We start from the raw sequence: 22,290 nt of genomic DNA, 5'->3' as shown, positions 1-22,290 counted from the left end.
TGTTGTTCATAAACATGATGGTCAGAGCACTTCAGAGTTATTGAACTATGAAGGAAGATGAATCAAGCAAAGCTGACAGTTGTGTGTGTGGAATCTGTCAATCACAGCTCAGTGAGGGGCTTGCAGCTCAAGCATATGAAGGGTTTAAACACAGATCACTGCTTTCTCGATCCACAAATTAACAGGTGCTTCTTCCTCTGTCTGAGCCAGCAGGTATATTGCCCAGGTGAGTGTTAGAACAGTTATTTGTTTTTTCACAGCCTCTGTCTGGACTGGTTTCTCTTTTCTGGGGGAGTCCCTGACAGGGGTCTTTTTCTGGGGGACTTTCTGACAGGGGTCTCTTTTCTGAGGGATTTCCTGACAGGGGTCTCTTTTCTGGGGGACCTGTGGGAGCTCTCCCTATTGGGGACCTTCATTTAAGAGGTCTCGGGGGGGGGGGGGGGGCATGGGGGGGTTTGGTAGCAGTGGGGTGGGATGAACAAGTCTTGCATTGTGGGAGTAACTCCTTTAAAGAGTTACTCCCATGTCCACCACGAGGTGCACCACCTCAGCGCCATGCTGGGAATATCTGTTGTAAATCTCACCCACGTGATTCCCAGCCCAGACTGGAGAATCGCGCAGGCCCAGAGATTATGGTGCCCGGCCCACTGGCGCTCGGGAATGAACCTCAATCCCGCCGCCAGTGGGGGGGCCGGAGCTTTGGAAACAAGTGCCAATCGGGTTTCCTTCACGATGCCCAATACTCCACTGCACCGGGAACCCCGCTACTGGTGGTAAGCAGTAGAGAATCCATTCCATTGTGTAAAAGGTTAATGTTAGACAGGATTAGATTTGATTGAATTGGTTTATTGTCACGTGTACCGAGGTACAGCGAAAAGTATCGTTCTGCGTGCAGCTCAAACAGATCATTCCACACATGAAAAAAAAAAACATAATAGGGCAAACATAAAATATATAATATAAATTGATAGACACAGGCATCGGGTGAAGCATACAGGAGTGTAGACCTACTCAGTAGAGAAGATGTGTGAAGAGATCAGATCAGTCCATAAGAGTCATTCAAGAGTCTGGTAACAGCGGGGAAGACTTTTGTATCTCCTGTCCGATGGAAGAAGTTGGAAGAGTGTGTAAGTAAGGTGGGAGGGGTCTTTGATTATGCTGCCAACTTTCCCAAGACAGCGGGAGGTGTAGACAGAGTCAATGGATGGGAGGCGGGTTCGTGTGATGGACTGGGCTATGTTGATGACTCTCTGTACTTTCTTCCTGTCTTGGGCTGAGCAGTTGCCATATCAGGATGGGATGCAGCCAGAAAGGATACTTTCTGTGGTGCATCTGTGATAGTTGGTAAGAGTCAATGTGGACATGCCGAATTTCCTTTGTTTACTAAGATAGTATAGGCGCTGTTGTGCTTTCTTGGTCGTAGCATTGACGTAGGTGGACCAGGACAGATTGTTGCTGATGTGCACACCTAGGAATTTGAAGCTGTCACCAATCTCCAACTCAGCCTGACCGACTGATTTGTTAGCAGCTCCCACTAACGAGGGGGAGCAGCACTTAAGCTGAGCCTGCAGAACAAACCCCATTCAGCACGCAGCCATGCTACCACGGAGACCAGCTCCACGATTCGGGGATGCTGACCTGACTGGACTAATGGACGCGGTGCAGTCAAGACAGGACACCATGTTCCCCCGCGAGGTTTGGAGGGTCAGCCAGAGGGCAGGCAGTGCAGCCTGGGAGGCAGTGGAATGATCCTTGAGCTCAGGGAGTGTGACAAGGAGGAATGCCACCCAGTGCTGCAAGAAGCTTAACGACCTCCACCTGGGCCGAACGGGTGAATTGGCATAGACCGCTGCAGCCCCGGGGGCAGCCCCCAATTATGCTGCGTGCCTCCCCAGAGCAATACCATCATATGCCCAAGCACTCTCTGACATCCACAAGCCATGATTAACGTTGTTGTCCACGCTTGCCTCGTACCATGCCACCCCCATCACGATGGATGAAGCACGCGGCTCACAATGCCCCCTCTGTCTCCCTGCAGGAAAAGTTGGCCCACAATAGAAGGGAGAGGACACAGACGAGCAGCAGGGTGCCGACCTCGGGGACCTTACCCCTTCCGAAAAACAGGGCCTGGAGGTTGCGGGAGGGGCAAAAGGCAGATTGCTCACCAACGTCAAGATTGGCCTGCGCAGCAAAGGTGTGGATCCACCGACCTTCACCCAGATGACCTGTCGCAAATCATGCCAGAATGATGATCCTTCCCTCCCACTGACCACCTGACCATTCTCCCACAGTATTAGAACCCAGCGGCAGCGGCCCATCTGGGATAGGTCCCACCCGCTCTATGCTTCCCAAGAGAACACTTTGGAGGGGAGCTCCAAGGATGCCACTATCATCATGTCATGGGCTGCATTCCCTTCCTCTACCAGCGCAGAGACACACACTTTGGTGGGTGATGTTAGTGGACAGGCTTCTGGGGCACAATCTGGTGAGCACCACACGGTTGCAGATGCACAGCAGATGCATAGCAATGTCCGGGGAGGCAGCAATTGGTGGTATTCTGGATCCCAAGATCCAACTGAGTCCCACCTGAGTTAGATGTCGAGCCTCTGCTCCAAGCTTTCCCAGATTTGATGCAGTCGATACGGTGTGACCCAGAGATTCAGAGGGGGATTTCAGTGGCACTCTAGCGGGTCCATAGCCGATTGGAGGAGTCCCAAACACTACTGACGCAGGAGATGGTGCCAGCAATGTGTGGCACCGAGGTCAACACTGCTGGAGTCGCGACCGCAGTGGAGAGCCTGGAGAACGACGTCAGCAACATGAGTGGAGGTGTCCAAGGCGTAGTTTAGTCCCTGATGACCATGGGCGAACGCCTCGTCAGCATATCAGAGTCACTGGGAACCAGACCAGACCCAGGTAAATCTTTCCAAGGCACTGCGGAGCATGTGCCTGTCCCAGGTGGGCATTGCCGAGGCACTGCCATGCATATCTCAGTCTCAGATGGGCATTGTTGAGGCGCTCCTGAGCCTGTCCCGGTGGCTGAGGACCATGTCCCTAATGTAGATAGACATTAGCGAGGCACTGCAGAGGATGGCCCACTCACAGAGGAGTATCACTGATGGCATCCACACCATGGTGTAGACATTGAGGAGCTGCTGGAGCTAGCAGAGCCCATTCCAGCTGCCCCTCCATCCCAATGTGACCCCGAGGGACCCACGGGCACTGACCGGGAGGAGGCCCCCCTCCGGGGAGACGACGGCAGTCACCAGCCCACCCGCGTCCACCTCCCTCTGACGATGGCACATCTTGGCGTCAGCATGCAGAACGTGATGGCATGGCATGTTATGTGCCACCAATAAGTCAGCAGGGGTCGTCTGGTCCCAAGCCCTCCAGAGGATGCCCGCCAAGATCCCTGTCCCTGCTCGAGCCCCGGAATGATCGCAAGGCCAAGATGTTCAGGGCTGTGGTGACCTTGTCGGGCACCGGTGGCGGGTATCCTCCTCCTCCACATAGTGCCAAGTCTGCAAGAACATGGTACAGGTGCCACATCGTCTCCTTGATGAGGCGGAGCCTCCTGTGACACATGCTGTTCATAATCTGTTTAAAAGAGTACCGACAACTCGACACCTCGGACTGTCGCCGGCCTCCCCCTCTGGGTCGCTACCCGGCCTGATGGGTGGCCAGCTCCTCAGGATGTGGGGTTGACCCCAGCACATGGGCTGCCGCCTCGAGCCTCTCTCAACACTCCTGCCATCGCCTTCTCCGGCGTCTTGCCGCTTGGCCTGCCACCAGCACTGTGTGGTAAACACTACTGGTAACACATTGCATGTATTACAGTACTGCCACTGTGCTACAGGTACCACAGTAAATCCCAGCCGGCTGGTTCCTCCCAGCAGGCAGCGTATAAAAGTGGATGCTCTGCTGCGCTGCTCCCATTCTGGTTCCAGCTGCAGGAGGCACAACATCTTGTGCAATAAAACCTCAATTGTTTCACCATTCTCGTCTCGTGGCAAGCGACGGTACATCACACAGTGATGGAAACTTCCGCGGCTTCCACGATATCATCCACAATGTTGTATCTTTAAGGAATTGGAGAGTGGGAGAGGCTGACAGTCAGCAATGGCTTCCACCCTTCGGCCCTCGGATCCCCCAGGCATCCTCCACCCTCACACACCCTGACCAAGGACAATTTAATGATGGTAACAGAAGCAGCGTCTCCAAAACTGCCTTATTAAATGCAAACATGTTTGATCTGCTGATCCTGCAGCTGTTTTGCCTCCTGTCCATCAGAAGGGCAGCTTTAAGAAAGAGCCAGTGTCCCTCCTGGAGCTGCTGTGCAGGATACCCTGCCCTCTTCACCCTGCTGTGCACTTAGCACATCATTCTTTTTCTTGTGCCTTGCGCTAAGATATAAAGGAGCTAATCTTTCATTATAGTGCCAACAACTCGATACACCAAAGAGACAGTTGCAGCACCTGAGGAGCAATGGTCCAACTGCTCTGCAATGAGACTGTCAGGGCGACCCCTTACTGTTTAATTTGCTGTGAACTTTCTACAGATTCCTCGGAGCTATGTTTTGCTAATGATGCCTAGCAGGATGTACAATTCATGTTCACAAAGTATAAAGTATATTGAATGTGGTGTATGATATTAGCAACAAATCTGTTCATATATTTGCAGCATATTACCCCTTTTATCAAAATAATTAACACATTTATTTTAACTTCATTAATGCTTTCATTAATATAGCAGAATGGGATTTTGCACAAAGACACAATACTTTTTTCATGAACACAGCATTACATTAGTTTCAATAGTTATTCCTTAAAGCATTCATTGAAGGGGAGTAATTCATTCTATTATTGATTTTCAGGCTTTCCAGAGTCTACCTCATGACACTGGACAAAATTCTGTGCATGGGAGACTATGTGTTGATGCGGGGACTGAAGTGCGTGCGATCGGCATTCCCATTGAGAGTGCTATTCGGGGAGCAATTCAGGACATGCTAATGTGCCACCACCATCCTGGTGCGAATTCCAAGCAATTCCTAGCCCAGCGGGCGTTCGAACCACTGGGGCCAGAGTTAGCACAAATGAGCCTGGCATCTGGAGCTGTTTTTAAGCACATGATGTACCATACACTCACTGCAGCCACCAATATGGCTCACAGAAGACCTGTCCCCACTGAGGTTGGGTGCCCAAGGTAGACCCATAGATCCATGCCAGTGGGGAGCAGGGAGACACCCTCTTCCCCAGCGTGTGCCGCCTGTCATTATATCCACCAGCACATCATGGTGCAGACACACACACTGATGGACATACAATAGGACCAATCAACATGCATAACACCGCAGCCAATCACCAGTTAGAGCACACCCACTATGAAGACAGAGGGCATCACTTTTCCCGCTCATTCGGGATGCAGCCTTTCAGAAGCACAAGAGCTTATAGTTTACAGCACAGATTCTCACCATGTGCTGAGTGATTCGACTGGTTAGGACAGGCACAGGTCTTTAGTTAATCTAACATCGTGTTAACCCACAGTAATAGTATGTTCAACAGTTTATAGTTTAATAAAATAGTGTTGTACTATTTTAAGTGTTGGTGTCCTGTATGTGTTTCAAGGATCCAGAGCATCCAACACATCAGCGCCTACTCAAACCTGCCCTCCTGAACCCAGTCTGGGAGGTGGTAACAGAGGCAGTCAGCGGGAGGAGACAGATAGTGATCCGGAAGGGTGGAGGTCACATCGAGAAGGGTGGAGGTCACCGGCAGAGAACCATGGCAGCCTCCCCGAACAGGCGCCGGAATGTGGCGACTCGGGGCTTTTCACAGTAACTTCATTTGAAGCCTACTTGTGACAATAAGCAATTTTCATTTCATTTCATGGCAGGGCAGGTCTTATAGTGTGATGTTCGCCATCCCAAATGGACACCATATTGAAAATGCATCAAACGATGCTGACTCACAAATGAAGAAAGTAGGTGGACCTCTTGAAAAGCAAGATGGATCTCCAGGAGTACTCTGAGACCAAACGATGGACCACCTGAAAAGGAAGATGGACGTCCAGGAACATTCTGAGACTCCAAGACACTAAAACTGGAAGGTCCACCTGTGGACCCTCCCCCCACCCACTGCTGTGGTGTTCTGGGGTCCAGGGTTGCCAGCAGCCTCCATCCTGAAGTTTGGATGCAGCCCTTGGCATTGTTCAGATGAGTCCTGACATCTGCACACCTCATTGTTCCAGATGTGTTTCCCACAGGCGTGGTTTCCCGCTGATTCTGTGGAGAATCGGGCATGAGTGGTTGTGCCTTCATCTGCATACTATATGCGGATGAAAATTAGCTTCATGCTCGACCCCAATAATTTCCTGATCCGCCATGGCTGACACCAGTGGAAGATCTCACACCAGCGTAAAACTGCTTTTTGTGCCTCCTGCTGAATTCTAGTTCCCCATGCCTACCAATGAACTCGCCAGCAGATGGCATGGAAGAATTCTGCTCATTATATGGAGGGAAACCTCTTGGGGTTCAGTTCCAGAATAATTTTGTGTCAGCCGTGGTTCAGTGGGCAGCACTCTCAGTTGAATCACAAAGCTGTGGGTTCAAGACCCACCGCAGAACCTGGGCAAAAACATCTAGACTGACACTTCCAGTGCAGTACTGAGGTAATGGTGCACTGTTGGAGGCTTTGTCTTTTGAACGAGGCACTAAACCCCATCTGCCCTCTCAGATGGACATGAAACTTCTCCTGGCATGATTTCGAAGAACAGGAGAGGAGGCACATGTTTATGTTATGCATTGGCATATGTTAATGCCAATGTTTATCTCTCAACCAATATCCCAAAACAAATTGTCTGCGCCTTATCATATCGCTGCTTGTGGGAGCTTGCTCTATAAATATTAGCTGCCATGTTTCGTACATTACAACAGTGGCTACATTTCAAAAATACTTAATAGGTTGTCAAGTGCTTTGAGTGATTCAATGGTTATGAAAGTTCCTCCACAAATGTAAGTCTTTTTCTTCTTAATGATACATCTGGTGGAGTGGGGATAAAGGGGTATTTTTCAGGATGACAGCCGGTGACTAGTGGTGTGCCTCAGTGGTCGGTGCTGGGACCACATCTTTTCACAATATACATTAATGACCTGGAAGAAGGAACTGAAGGCACTGTTGCTACGTTTGCAGATGATACAAAGATCTGTGAAGGGGCATGTAATATTGAGGAATCAGACAGGCTGCAGAAGGACTTGGACAGGCTAGAAGAGTGGGCAAATAAGTGGCAGATGGAATACAATGTGGGAAAGTGTGACGTTATGCACTTTGGAAGGAGAAATGGAGGCATAGACTATTTTCTAAATGGGGAAATGCTTCGGAAATCAGAAGCACAAAGGGACTTGGGAGTCTTTGTTCACGATTCTCTTAAGGTTAACCTTCAGGTTCAATCAGCAGTTAGGAAGGTAAATGGAATGTTAGCATTCATGTCGAGAGGGCTAGAATATAAGACCAGGGATGTACTTCTGAGGCAATATAAGGCTCTGGACAAACTTTTGGAGTATTGTGAGCAGTTTTGGACCACATATCTGTGGAAGGATGTACTGGCCTTGGAAATGGTCCAGAGGAGGTTCACAAGAATGATCCCTGGACTGAAGAGCTTGTCGTATGAGGACCGGTTGAGGACTCTGGGTCTGTACTCGTTGGAGTTTAGAAGGGTGAGGGAGGATCTTATTGAAACCTACAGGATACTGTGAGGCCTGGATAGAGTGGATGTGGCAAGGATGTTTCCACTTGCAGGAAAAACTAGAAGCAGAGGACACAATCTCAGACTAAAGGGACAATCCTTTAAAACAAAGATGAGAAATTTCTTCAGTCAGAGCGTGGTGAATCTGTGGAACTCTTTACCGCAGAAGGCTGTGGAAGCCAAATCACTGAGTGTCTTTAAGACAAAGATAGATAGGTTCTTGATTAATAAGAGGATCAGAGGTTATGGGGAGAAGAGAGGAGACTGAGATGAGAAAAATATCAGCCATGATTGAATGGCAGAGCAGACTCGATGGGCCGAGTGGCCTAATTCTGCTCCTATGTCTTATGGACTTGTGGCTAAGGAGTCCACACTTACCTGACATTTCACAGCCCGGAACAGACATTTGACCAATCAAACTTCTGCTGGTATTTATGCTCCACACAACCTTCCTCCCCAATCCCGTCATCTCATCCCATCAAGTGTACTGTTCTGTTCTTTTCTCCCTTGCGTTTATCACGCTACCTTACATCCGATTCTATCCACTCTCTGGGCCAGTAAGTTGCACCTGATTTCACAATTGCATTCATTCATCGTTATCTTATATTTTTGACCTCTTTAGCAATTGTAAGCATTCTCTGTTGCCACATTGGGCCAGGTCCTCTGGATTGAAGAAGGGGTATGTGTTCCTGCAGAATTTCATGCCAAGTAAATGTAAACTATGCGTTTGAACTTTACAGCAGCTCCATTTAAAAATTCTTCAGCACAGTGATGAGTCAAATACTTGGCTGACAGAAAAGAATCTCATATTTTGCTGCAAACTATAGTTTCTGGGCAGGCATCCTCAGCGATGACTTTCAACTGCCGGCTGCTCATCATTTGCCCACGTTTAAAAATCAGAGACAGGGCTGAGGCACATCAGCTGCCTCATTGACACCCATAACCTGTCCAATGCAAATTCCAGGCGGACCTGTGAATGGGTAAACAGTCGACTCTCACGTTTGGCCACAAGTCTGAAACTCAGGGTCCGGGATTGATGATAGAACCCTACTCGCAATGTTCAGGTATTACTGGTCTCAACATGTGCTGATTCAGCATTGAGCAGCCAGACCAACTATCTTAAGGAACCGGTCAAGATATTTTGGTCATGATGATTTTTCTGCGGCCACAAGAAACCATTCCACTCCTCCAGGCATGGCATAAATACCACAGCCCTGATTCAACCTCTTCTGGGATCAGCTCTTCCCCTCCCAGACTGTTGGGCAATGCTGTATTCCCTTCACTGCTTGCACACTGCAGCAGGGTATTAGTTTGGAACCTGAAGCTTGCTGGTGGGATTCAAATTGGACCCTGAGTCTCAACGATAGAGATTGGATATATGGAACAAGCACTCAACTGACTTTACAAGTGTTTTGGCCGGAGGTCCCCAGTCTCTCTTCAATTGCAGTGAATGACTCAAGAGGGATAATTCGGATGAATAAAGTTTGCAATGGGCTTTTATTTTTGTAAAAAGAAAATTTTAACCACTTCAAATATCTAGCATTAGAATAGTCTGGTTTTATGCAAGTGTTGTACAATAGACATTAGCAAAGTTGCAATCATTATGTGCCTGGATATTGCTATTGTTATTAACTGCAAATAAAATATTAAAGACAAAAGATGTACAACGGGATTCTCCGAACCCCCGCCCCAATGTTGGCTGCCTTATTCTCTGGCGTCGTTTTTCGGGTGGAGGGCGGTTCATGCCACAAAAATCAGGGGCCATAGGCAGCGGCCCCCCCGGCAAATCTCCAGGCCCCGATGGGCCGAACGGCCATTCGTTTCTGGCCAGTTCTGCCGGCATGGGTTAGACTTGGTCCCACATGGCAGGACCTTCCAGGTAGGTAGGCTGGGGCGGTCCTTGGGGGGGTGGGGGGGGCGAGTCCGACCCCCGGGGTGCCCCCCTCAGTGGCTTGGCCCGCAATCGGGGCCCATTAATCTGAAGGCGGGCCTGCGCCGTGGGGCCATTCCTTCCTTCTGTGCCAATCCCTGTAGGGCTTCGCCATGGCCGGCGCGAAGAGTACCCCCGCGCATGCGCCAAAACACGCGGGCGGTTCCGCGTATGCGCGAGATCACGCCGGCCCTTTGGCACATGCGCGAACCTGCGCAGTCCCTTCGGCACCGGCTGGTGTGGCGCCAACCCCTCCGGCACCCAGCTAGACCTCGGAAATGCGGAGAATTCCGCACTTTCGGGGGCTGTTGACCCTGGAGTGGTTCGCGCCGGTTTTCCCGCAGGCGTGGGGACTTGGACCCCGGAAAGGGGAATCTAACTTGTACAACATTATTTTCAATATAAATATATTAAGGATATAAGATGTGAATGTGCATTGAAATGGAAAGCACTGTGCTTAATTGTTTAAATTATATGATGTTACAGTCAATTCTGTGCACATTCTGCATTAATAGATGAAATAACACTCAGAGGATTTAATGATTCCTCTTTGACAAGATAACAAATTGCGCATGATTCAAGCATAGTACAAATATGTAACCACGAGAATAGATAAGTATCTCTAGTAATATCAAAACAGGAAAGCAATTAACAGATTAGTGGAAGATGAGGTTATAATCATAACATAGAAAAATGCCTTCATCTATCCTGGAGGGAGAGATTACAGCTTTATAATTATAACCACAGATAAAAATCAATGATCGGACATATGATAAGATTTGTTTGGAATGATTCATCCAGATGTATTATGTGAATTACTTTCAACTGCATTAACAAAAATATATTTTGTGGTTAATAACTACCCATTGATAACCCATAACTACCATTGATACTAATGAATAACTACCCACTGTTTCCACGTTGTACATGTGACTATTCCCTACCTATCCCATGCCTCACATGGCCCAACAAATCCTGGAGAGGTCTTGAGCAGAAGACCTGAGCAGAGCAGAACTTCCGCCCAGTCATTGTTGCCGGAAAGTGGGCAACAAGCTATTTTAAATCTTTAGGTATTTTAGCCAGGTGCCCACATCATTTATAGCGCTAAGTGGGAGCTACCCAAAGTGTGAGAGACAAGTTTCAACACAGCACCTTGCATCCACTCCAAAATCTTTTTCAACAAGTGCTAGCGGTTTCTACTGCTGGCCAACTGCATTGCAAAACATGACTTCTGTTGTGTATTCATGTTTGCTCCTGGTTGGAACAAGGTCACTTTAAGAGTCTCATCACATGACATATTGATGACATCATTGGCCATTTGTATGGGCAAACGGCCAGTCTATCCAAACAGCTGATGGAATAAACATCTTTCCAATAAAGCTTTTGATTGTTCTTTCATGGTCTCCAAGCCTATCCTTTAAAAATACCACAAAGAAAACTGGTGATGAGGTCAGAACCATGTTGATAGACTCCCGGAGAACTAAAAAGAAATAGAAAAATTGTCGATCCGTCCACAGACATCCAAAAAGGTTTTGCCATACCAAAGCTGATAATGGAGGGGTGCCAAATATTGGTAGCAGCCATCAAAGGAACCATGATTTAAACGTGCAATTTTGGAGGAAGCAATAAAGAAGGTCGCCACATGCTCTGCCCGGAAAGATCTGGAACAGTACAGGAAGCACTGTGAGTAACAAGTACCCTGCAACAATAATTTAGAGCTGGGAGTGTTCCAAAACTCAGATGGAAACAGGCTGAGCTCAGAGATATCTTGTTTGGAAAAATAAGCAAGATAGTGCAAAACCTTTTATGGCACATCGTGCTTACACAATCCCAACTTGCCTGAGTACAATGTTGGGTGAGGCGGGGACATTCAACCTCCTGTGAAGTCTGGTGCAGCCAGAAAAAACAGACTTGCAAACTTATGATGAGATTGTGAAGATATTCCAGAGCCACTTCTCAGATAAACCTTTGGTCACTGCAGGGAGATTCTGATTCCATACATTTAATCAACAAGAAGGTGAATCAATCTCACAGTTCATCGCCACTTTGAAGAAATTAGCCAAATATTGTGAATTTGGAGTTGTCTTGAACGATACCATTAGAGACAGATTAGTATGTGGGTTAAGAAGCAAAGTTATCTGAGAAAAGGCTGTTGACAGATAGTAACTTAAACCTAAAGAAGGCTTTAGAAGCCACAATCTCTATGGAATTAACAGCTAAGGAAGTCCAACAATTAAGTTTGAGCACTGGAATCCTTAAAATGTCAGCTGAGACCCAAACACAGGCACAGGTTCGAAATTGCGATTGATGTGCAAAAACTGGACCAGCTGTCTGCTGCTGTGAAGATGTAAAATACAGGTATTGTGTTAAAAATGGGAATATCGAACATGTGTGTTAGGGAAAGAAACAAGTTTTAAACAAGAACTATAAAAAAAATCAAGGACCAATTGTATCAAATTGAAAACCCAATAGAGGGAAAAGGATCAATGTGATACAAAAAAGGTAATAAAAAGGACAAGTGTCACAGTCAGATGATGAACTGTCATTGACCATATTGGCCATTTCATGTGCAATAAACTGTTACTTGGTCACTCCTTTACTGGACGGACAGTCGGTGAAAATGGAGGTGCCACACTTGGAGCAGCAGATTTGTTGGTACCAGAAACTGTTTACCAGTAGAAACTACGACATTTCGCCTTAAAACACTCAAAGATAAAACTAAAAACCTACACTGGGGAAGTGATTCCATTGAGGGACCTTATCGATGTAAATATGCAGTTAAACAGAAAGACCACCAATTTGTCCCTGCATGTCACTAAAGGTAATTATCCAGCTTTAATGGAGAGAATCTGGCTGAAGGGAATCAAGCTAAACTGCGAAACTGAGCCGATATGAATCTCATGTCGAGTTTGAAGCAGCTCTATCAAAGATTTTTAAGAAACCTGCTGTTACCTTTAACGGAGAGTTGGGAAGCAGGGAAAAGATCTGTCAAGCTAAAGGTAAAGGATGACAACCATGCAAGATGTTCAAAGACAAGGGGCGCGATTCTCCGCAAATGCGGCGAGTCGTAAAGGCTGTCGTGAAACTGGTCGTGTTTCACGGCAGCCTCCGCGCCCCCTCCCGGGACCCGATTCTCCCCCCCGGGCGGGGCTAGCAGCGGGGCCTCGTGAAGCATGGCATCGCGGCCTTAGCGACCGTCGCTCGGTCCGCGCGCCAAGCGTCACGGCAGCTGACGCGCACGATGACGTCAGCCGCGCATGCGCGGATTGGACGGCTCCAACCCGCGCATGCGCGGGGCCGTCATCTCCCTCGGCCGCCCCACGGACTGATCCTGCGGGGCGGCGGAGGGAGAAAGAGTGCGTCCGTTATGGACGCACTGCCCGCGATCGGTGGGCACGGCTGTGGTACGGCCGTGCCAATTGGGGCCCTGGATGCCCAGAACGGCCATGTTGCGGCCGTTTTTACGACGGCAGCAAGCAGGTGTGTTTGCTGCCGTAAAAACGGCCATAAAGGCCTGGGAAATCGGCCCATAGGCCTGGGGAGAATTGCTGTTCGCCGTAAAAAACGGCGAGCAGCGATTCGTGTCGTGGGGCAGCCGTGGGGGGGGGGGAAGGAGAATAGCGGGAGGGCATGAAAAATGCCGGGGACGTCCTCCCGCTATTCTCCGACCCATCGTGGGCAGCGGAGAATCGCGCCCAAGGTCAATGCCGTACACCATCAGGCCTAAGGTCAAATAGAAGCTGCTCAAACCCATTAATGAAAGTGATTGGGCCACTCCAATAGTACCCGTGATGAAGAAAGATGGTTCAGTATGCATATGTGGCAATCTTAAAGTCACTGTTCGTCTGGTACTGTGTGCAGAGGTGCAGAGCAGTACCCTCTGCCTTAATAGATTATTTATTTGTTGGGTTGGCTGAAGACCAGCATTTCAGCAAAGTTGACCTGAGTTAAGCTTATGTCCAGATAAATGTAGATCCAAATTCGCAAAAATATTTGACAATCATGACACACATAGAACATAGAACATAGAACAGTACAGCACAGAACAGGCCCTTCGGCCCTCGATGTTGTGCCGAGCAATGATCACCCTACTTAAACCCACGTAACCCGTATACCCGGTAACCCAACAATCCCCCCATTAACCTTACACTACGGGCAATTTAGCATGGCCAATCCACCTACCCCGCACATCTTTGTACTGTGGGAGGAAACCGGAGCACCCGGAGGAAACCCACGCACAAACGGGGAGGACGTGCAGACTCCACACAGACAGTGACCCAGCCGGGAATCGAACCTGGGACCACTGGAGCTGTGAAGCATTGATGCTAACCACCATGCTACCGTGAGGGGTAATTCAGATATAAAAGACTTCTATTTGGCATCATGTCTGCACTTGCTTTGTTTCACCGTGCCATGGATCAAATTCTAAGTGGATAAGAAATTACTTCGGGGATAAATGTGAAGTTTCAAATCTTCTATTGAATACCTGGGGAACATCATAGATGGAAATGGACTGCACAAGTCGCCTTCAAAAGTAAAAGCCACAACTAAGGCACCCGGACTACAAAATGTAAATCAGCTTTGATCGTTTTTGGGATTATTAAACTATTAGGAAAGGTTTGTCCCTATTCGAGCAATAATTTGCAAGCCTTTACGCAACTTATTGTGTCAAAACAGGAAATGGAAATAGGTGGATCATTGCGAGAACCCCTTCGTACAAGCAAAAGAGGTACTACCAAAATCAGATGTCCTGACACAATTTGATTTGAAGTTACCATTGCAACTGACTTGCGATGCATTACATTATGAGGTGGAAGCAGTGGTTTCTCACATAATGCCCAATGGTGACTAGAAGCCAATAGCGTTTGCATCAAGGTTCTTGAACAAAGCAGAAATTATCCATGCACAGATAGAGAAGAAAGCTAAAGGCACCATTTTCGGAATCAAACATTTTTTACCAATACCGACATGGAAGAAAATTTACTTCACTACCGAATCATCTACCATTGACAACAATACTTGGCCCGCACATCGGCACATCAGATGCAAAGATGGGCATTGTTGTTATTAGCACATACATGCACGATAAAATATCCATAGAATCTGTATAATCCCTACAGGGCAGAAAGAGGCCATTTGGTCCATCAAGTCTGCACTGCCCCTCCAAAAGAGCACCCTACCAACAGATCTTTTCCCTGCTTCCCAACTCTCCTGTTCCATCCCCCGTGACCCTGCAACCTCACTTAACCTGCACATGAAAAATGAAATGAAACGAAAATCACTTATAATCACAAGTAGGCTTCATATTAAGTTATTGTGAAAAGCCTCTAGTCGCCATATTCCGGCGCTTGTTCAGGGAGGCTGATACGGAAATTGAACCCACGCTGTTGGCCTTTGTCTGCTTTACATACCATCTGTTTAGCACACTGTGCTAAATCAGCCCCTGATGACACATCTTTAGACTGTGGACAGGAACCGGAGCATCGGAAAAAACCCACGTAGACATGGGGGAAATGTGCAAATCCCACACAGACATGCTCAAGGCCAGAATTTATCCCAAGTCCCTGGCGCTGTGAGGCAGCAATGTTAACTGTCTAATCATGATAATCGTCGAGCAAATTTCCATGGGAAGGCTGATGGACTCTAGATTAAATTTGCCTAATGAGTCGTCAGGGAATGGTTTGAGTGGTAATATTTTCTAATTTGAAGAAGTCGATAAAACTCCTGGAACAAGTTAAGAAGTATACCAGAAATATTCCACTGCTGTCAGAAGTTGTGGACATTGTACCTCACGGCAAGACTGTGGGTGCTGACCTGGAGTTGATGCCATATGTTACCCGAAGTCTCAAACCATCTGTACAGGTTGTCTCCTCTGGAGAATGAAGGTCATCATTCCACCATTGTTAAGTAAACATGTCCTAAATCAACTTAATGAATCAGAGAATCATAGAATCATAAAATTTACAGTGCAGAAGGAGGCCATTCGACCCATCGAGTCTATAATTGCCCTTGAAAGAGCAACCTACCTTGGGTCTACACCTTCACCCTATCTCCGTAACCCAATAACCCCAACTAACCTTTGGACACTAAGGGGCAATTTAAGGTCGCCAATCCACCCAACCTGCGCATCATTGGACAATGGAAGGAAACCAGTACACTCGGAGGAAACCCACGTAGACATGGGGAGAAAGTGCAAACTTCACGCAGACAGTCACCTGAGGCTGGAATTGAACTCCGGTCCCTGGAGTTGTGAGGCAGTAGTGCTAACCGGCTGTGCCGCCTTTTCCTTCCAATAATGAAGGAGATAGCCAGAAGCTATTTTTGGTGGCCAGAGCTCAATAATGAAATAGAGGAGAAGACGGGCATGTGTTCGGCTTGTGCAAAGGCTCAAAACCTGCTGCCACTAGAGCCATTACACCCATGGGAATGGCCAGAAGGGCCATGGCAAAGAGTTAATATATAGATTATGCTGGACCACTCGAAGGACAATTGTTTTTCATTGTGGCGGACATGCACTTGAAATGGCCTGAACTCACCATTAAGAAGACTATGTCCTCGGAGAGAATAATAGAAAGATTGGATGAGATTTTTGCAAGACTCGGTTACCCTGAACAACTTGCTGGAGACAATGGGCCATAGTTCATTTTGCAAGGACTCCAAAGGAGAACAGCATCCAACACATCCGATCCACACCTTATTGTTCTGCCACAAAGAGGCTGCCTGAAAGGTTTGTTCAGACAATGATGCAATCATTGAGATTAACGTGTGAGTAAGGATCATTGTCTAAATGACGAAGCCAATTCCTGTTGACACACACACATACAACACATTCGACAACTCAGAGTTCTCCAGGATTAGCAGGTAAAATGTCAGCTATGAACAGCTTTTGCATTGCTGAAGCCACCCATGACAACAGGAGTTGTCAGGTTTTGCGACATGAGAACAGGGCTAAATGTCGTGTTTTTCATAAAGATCAGGAAGTACTGGCAAGGAGCTGCACTACCAGTGAGAAGAGGATACCTGCCATCATCTTACGGGGCTGGTTTAGCACAGGGCTGAATAGCTGGCTTTTAAAGCAGACCAAGGCAGGCCAGCAGCACGGTTCAATTCCCGCACAGGCGCCGGAATGTGGCTTTTCACAGTAACTTCATTTGAAGCCCACTTGTGAGAATAAGTGATTATCATTTCATTTTTTTCATTTCTTAGCACAGACAGGACCAGTCTCCTACACCGTTCAAACGCGGGATGATGCAGCGTGGAGGAGACACGCTGATCAACCTTTAGCAACTGGAACGAGTTTGTCAGAGACAGAGTCAACTGAGAGTCTGCAACAAACTGTCCAGTGAAAACCTAGACATTCCTGAGAACCTGACAATGCCAGAAACAATTGTGGAACACAGAACCCCAGTCGGGGACTCTTCAACACCGAGTCAAACTATGAACACTACGTCAGCATCGGTTGAGACAACTACGGACGACATCCAAATTAAACCATAAACACAAGAGGTTACTGTCAACACGATAAAGCCGACGTCTGAGGTTCGCTGACAACCACTCAGAAATCGATGTCCTCCAAAAAAGTCTAACTTATTGACAGTTGTATTTATTAATTGTTCATGTTGTACATTTTGATTGTTTATGTTATATTGTATTATATTGCAGGAACCTCTAGTACAAAGAGAGAGGAAAGTTGTGTATTCATGTTTGTTCCATTGGAGCAGGGTCACTTTAAGAGTCTGATCACATAGTGTATTGATTACATCGTCGGCCATTTGTGTGGGCAAATGGGCACTCTATCCTAACAGTCTGTAGAATGAACATCTTTCCAATAAAGCTCTTGTTTGTTTGTTCCTTCGTGGTCTGCACCTATCCTTTAAAAATACCACAATAGACAAGGGTAGTGGGTTCAGGTATGATGCTCTTTTGAAGGCTCAGTGTGGACTCGATGGGCCAAATGGCCTCCTGCATTGTAGGGATTCTATGATTCCACAATGTAAAATCTTCGAAAACAAATCCACCACCATAATACAAGACACAAAGAATTCTTAGGCAGCATTGCTATGATGACAACAAAACAGCAACTTTTATTCATATAACGCCTTTAATGTCATAAAACATCTGAGGGCACCTCAGAAGGGCATTCCAAAATAAAATTTGCCACCAAGCCACATAAAGAGATACTAGAGCGGATAACCAGAGGTTGGTCAATTACTGTTGGAGGAATCCATATATGCTGGAGGTTTGTGGGGGTAGAGGAGGTTACAAAGGTAACTAGGAGTGAAGCCATGAAGAATTTGAAAACACAAATGAGAATTCTAAAATCAAAACAACCAGTGTTGGTCAGTGAGTTGACAGAAAAATGGGACTTGGGCGATTAAGAGCAAGGGCATCAGAGTTTTGGATGTCCTGCAGTATAAAGAGAGAATGTGGGAGGCTCGTCAGGAATGCATAGGAATAGTCTTGTCCAGAGATAAGAGCAGCATGGATGATGCTTTGTGAAAGATTAACTAAGACAAGGATTCCTGCATATCTCAATAGCCATACCTCTCATAGGAACATAGGAACAGGAATAGGACATTCAGCTGGTCAACCTGTCTCCCCATTCAGTGAGATTATGCCTGATCTTTGACCGCACCCCGTATATCTGCCATTGATCCACATGCTTTCATATCTTTGCTCAACAAAAATCTATCTATCTCAGTTTCAAAAATAACAACTGATCTAGCTTCAACTGCTGTTTGAGGGAGAGAATTCCAAACCTCTGCCACCCTTTGAGTGAAGAAGTTCTTCCCTACATCTCACCTGAATGGTTTATCCCTAATTTTTTGACTATGCCCCCGAGTTTTAGAATTTCCAACCAGTGGAAGTAGTTTATCTTTATCTACCCTGTCTTTCCCTGTTAATATCTTGAATACTTCGATCAGATCACCCCTGAACCTTCTAAATTCTAGCGAAAACCGATCTAATTTGAGTAATCTCCTCCTGTAGCTCAACCCTTGTCATCCAGGTATTATGTTTGTAAACCTATGTGTGGTGAATTATAAACACTAATAATCCGCACTGTATTGTACAACATGTGTTGAGCCTGTATCTTGTACTAGATCATGTGTAGTTCCGCGGCTCTACCCATAGGGGGAGATGAGGAGCTTGTACTGGGCTCCACCCATGGCTCCGCCCATGGCACCGCCCATGGCTCCTCCCCCTAACCGGAAATATAAAGGTTGCTGTTGTGAGCCTGCCTGCCAGTTCATCTAGAGTTCATCTCGTCACAGGCAGGCTCTGTTGTAAGACGATTAAAACCACTGTTCGCTTCTAACCACGTGTCGCGTGAATTGATGGTCTCATCAATATGTTGCACTTCCTCCAAGGCCACAACATCCTTCTTAAGGTGCGGTGCTGAGAACTGCTCACAGTATTCCAAGTGGGGTCTAACCAATGTTTTGTATAGCTGCAGCATAACCCCTGTTTTTATATTCCAATCCTCTCAATATGAAGACAAGCATTCCATTAGCTTCTTGATTATTTTCTGCACTTATTCCTGGCATTTTAAGGATCTATGCAGCTGAACCCCCAAATCTCTTTGGACATCCACTGTACATTTAGAAAGTACTCTGCTCTATCCTTTTGTGGTCAAAAATGGGCGGATTGGTAGCGCAGTGGTTAGCATTGTTGCTTCACAGTGCTCGGATCCCAGGTTCGATTCCTGCTTGGGTAACTATCTGTCTGGTGTCTTCACGTTCCCTCCCTGTCTGCGTGGGTTTCCTCAGGGTGCTCCGGTTTCCTCCCACAAGTCCCGAAAGACATGCTTGTCAGGTGAATTGGACATTCTGAATTCTCCCTCAGTGTACCTGAACAGGCGCGGGAGTGTGACGATTCAGGGATTTTCACAGTAACTTAATTGCTGTGTTAATGTCAGCCCACTTGTGACAATAATAAAGATTATTATTACCTCACATTTGCCTACATTAAATTCCATCTTCCATAATTTTGCCCATTAACCTAATCTGTCAATATCTCCTTGCAATTTTATGCTGGAATTTTGGCTGTCTACCACGGCACCCAACTTTGCATCATCAGCAAATTTGGATGTCTGACTTTCTATGCTATCATCAAAGTCATTGATGAATAGTGTGAATAATTTAGGCCCCAACACAGATCCCTGTGGTACACCACTCGTCACCTGCCAATTAGAGTAATTAGTCAGATCCCTCTCTCTGCCGCCTGCCATGCCCTTGAAAGAGCAACTAATTTGCCCTCAACTCCATGGACTTCCATGTTGTTAACAGTCTCTTGTGTGGGACTTTATCAAATGCCTCCTGGAAGTCCATATAAATGACATCCATCGACATTCCCCTGTCCACTACCTAAGTCATCTCATCAAAAATTCAATACAATTAGTCAGGCGTGGCCTTCCCTTCACAAATTTCCCTGATTGACCAAACGTTTTCAAGGTGTTCAATTACCCCATCCCTGATTGTAGACTCCAGCAATTTCCCCACCACAGATATTAGGCTAACCGGTCTGAAATTCCCTGGTTTCCTCCTTTCACCCTTCTTAAAAAGTGGAGTGATTTGTGTAGTTTTCCAATCCAGAGGAATTACTACTCCTGAATCTGGAGAACTCTGGAAGATTATAATTATGACATCAACAATGTGCACCCTTACTTCCTTTAACACCTTCGGATGGAAACCATTAGATCCTGGGGATTTGTCACTCTTAAGTTCCATTCATTTCTTAGTTTCTGATGCTGCACTTAAGTTGATTGCATTAAGCCCCTGTCCTGTATCGACTATTCATTTTTTCGGGACTTCGGGCAAGTTATCCGCCTTTTAAACTGTAAATATTGAGGCAAAGTAATTGTTCAATATGTCGGTTATTTCCCCATTATCACAGAGGGCTGCCGGCCCTCTGATTGGGCTGACAGCACCAGGAGCCCGCTCACCATCATTAATTGGATGGGGGTCCACGGGCAGCCAGTTAGGAGGCTACTTGTGGTAAAATTACAGAGACAATCCCACTGCCAACAGGTGTGGGCTCGAGATCTGGTTTTGGATGTAACATCGGGTTCCCCATATCCATGATACATTTTGGACCTCTAATTCAGGTAGTGAAAATTTCAACAATTCCATCGGAGTAAAATGATTCAAATGTTAATTTTACTGCAAAAATGTTCACCTGTAGAATACACATTGAGTGCCTATTCTAATTGTTTCCCTTGTCCTTTGCCCATTAACTTTGACATTGGTCATTATTTTTGGAGTGTACGTATTCTGTTTTTTTTCTACCCATGAAAATGTCATGTTAGATACAGTTTTACAGAACCAAACTAATTATCACCTACTAAAAGGCAAAGCATAACCAAACATGTTGCAAAAGACCTTTCTAATCAACTTTCCAAGCCCTGAGGTCCACATTATGGCTAATGAACTTGATGCTTATTATCTGTTTTTATACAGAAGCCACTGATGTGAATGTATGTGTAATCATGCACGCGTTTGTTGCTCAAGTTGTTTTCTCAATTATTTTTCTGCAGGCAGTTGCTCGTTTGATGAACATTACAGCAGCTGTGGATACATCCTGGCTCTCGGGACCAATGGATTGACCTGGGAACAAATCAACACATGGGAAAAGCCATCCACAGATCCATCTGTGCCAACAGGTGATTACAGCTGGCATCAGCCTGATAAAACAAGCTGTGACTCTCATGATATAGAATCTGGCAGTGCCAATGCTATCAGTGAGAAATTACTATTTTTACCTCTGAAAAATATATTCTGACCGTAAACACCTTTGAAAATACATAAATACAAAGCTAACAATCACAAAACAGCCACTGCTAACCTACTCCAAGTGAAAATTATAATCTTCGACTGTATCATGTTTGAATGTCCCATTATCCAGAGGAGAACTCAGTGATTTGAGGGGCAGTATGACATCCTGTTAAGTTTTGCCTTTTGCCTAGTATCATGCAATAAAATGCACTGGCAGCACACCATAATGAGGGCTCAATGCAGCCGCTGTGAACATGCTTTGTATTATAGTTACAGTTCAGAAGCTAATGCCAGTCATTGGTATTCCTTTGGGGCTTTGTTCCAATGTTAAATTCAAACTCACAGCCAGATTAATTTGTCAAAGTCAGTAACAACTTCTGCTTTCCTATACAGAGGTACACAGATGGGCAGGTGCACTTTAACGCACAGTCAGTTGAGACCTTTGTAATAAATCAGTGAACAAGATCACCTTATCGTGCCTGTTGCCCTTTACTATTACAGCTGGTCTTGCATTCAGGTTATAAACATATCTTTTTGCTGAGACAACGAGCAAGGTACATGTCTACAATGTTTTAGGTAGAAGTACATCTGACAATGATAATATTCACAGGGCAACACGTGGTGAAAAGTTAATTGCAAATAAAGCAATCATTTAAAGGGGAGAATTTCTACTCGTGAAGGACAATCATAACATCAGGCATATTAGCAATAATAGTTTCAAAAACATTTTTGCCTGAATCCCTAGTTTAAAAAAAAAGTCTTTGCCTCTGTGATATATGACTTCAGGTTTGCAAAGGAAGATTAGTGTTTACCTGACATTAATAAACACCACCTTTTGACAGACTATGA

General features: G+C 46.2%; 1 protein-coding gene across 2 annotated transcripts in view; it reads left to right on the top strand.

Annotated features, from left to right (window-relative positions):
• ptprt (protein tyrosine phosphatase receptor type T) overlaps positions 1–22,290 on the top strand; it is a 1,581,811-nt gene that overhangs the window by 353,296 nt on the left and 1,206,225 nt on the right. For both annotated transcript variants that reach the window (XM_038803435.1, XM_038803434.1), the window contains one exon: positions 21,204–21,329. In XM_038803435.1, coding sequence (XP_038659363.1) covers positions 21,204–21,329 — 126 coding nt within the window. The remainder of the gene's footprint in view (positions 1–21,203; positions 21,330–22,290) is intronic.

This window comes from Scyliorhinus canicula, chromosome 7, assembly GCF_902713615.1.
Source record: "Scyliorhinus canicula chromosome 7, sScyCan1.1, whole genome shotgun sequence".
NCBI lineage: Eukaryota > Metazoa > Chordata > Chondrichthyes > Carcharhiniformes > Scyliorhinidae > Scyliorhinus > Scyliorhinus canicula.
The sequence above is the reverse complement of the archived record's forward strand: the minus strand, read 5'-3'. Positions and strand labels throughout refer to the sequence as shown.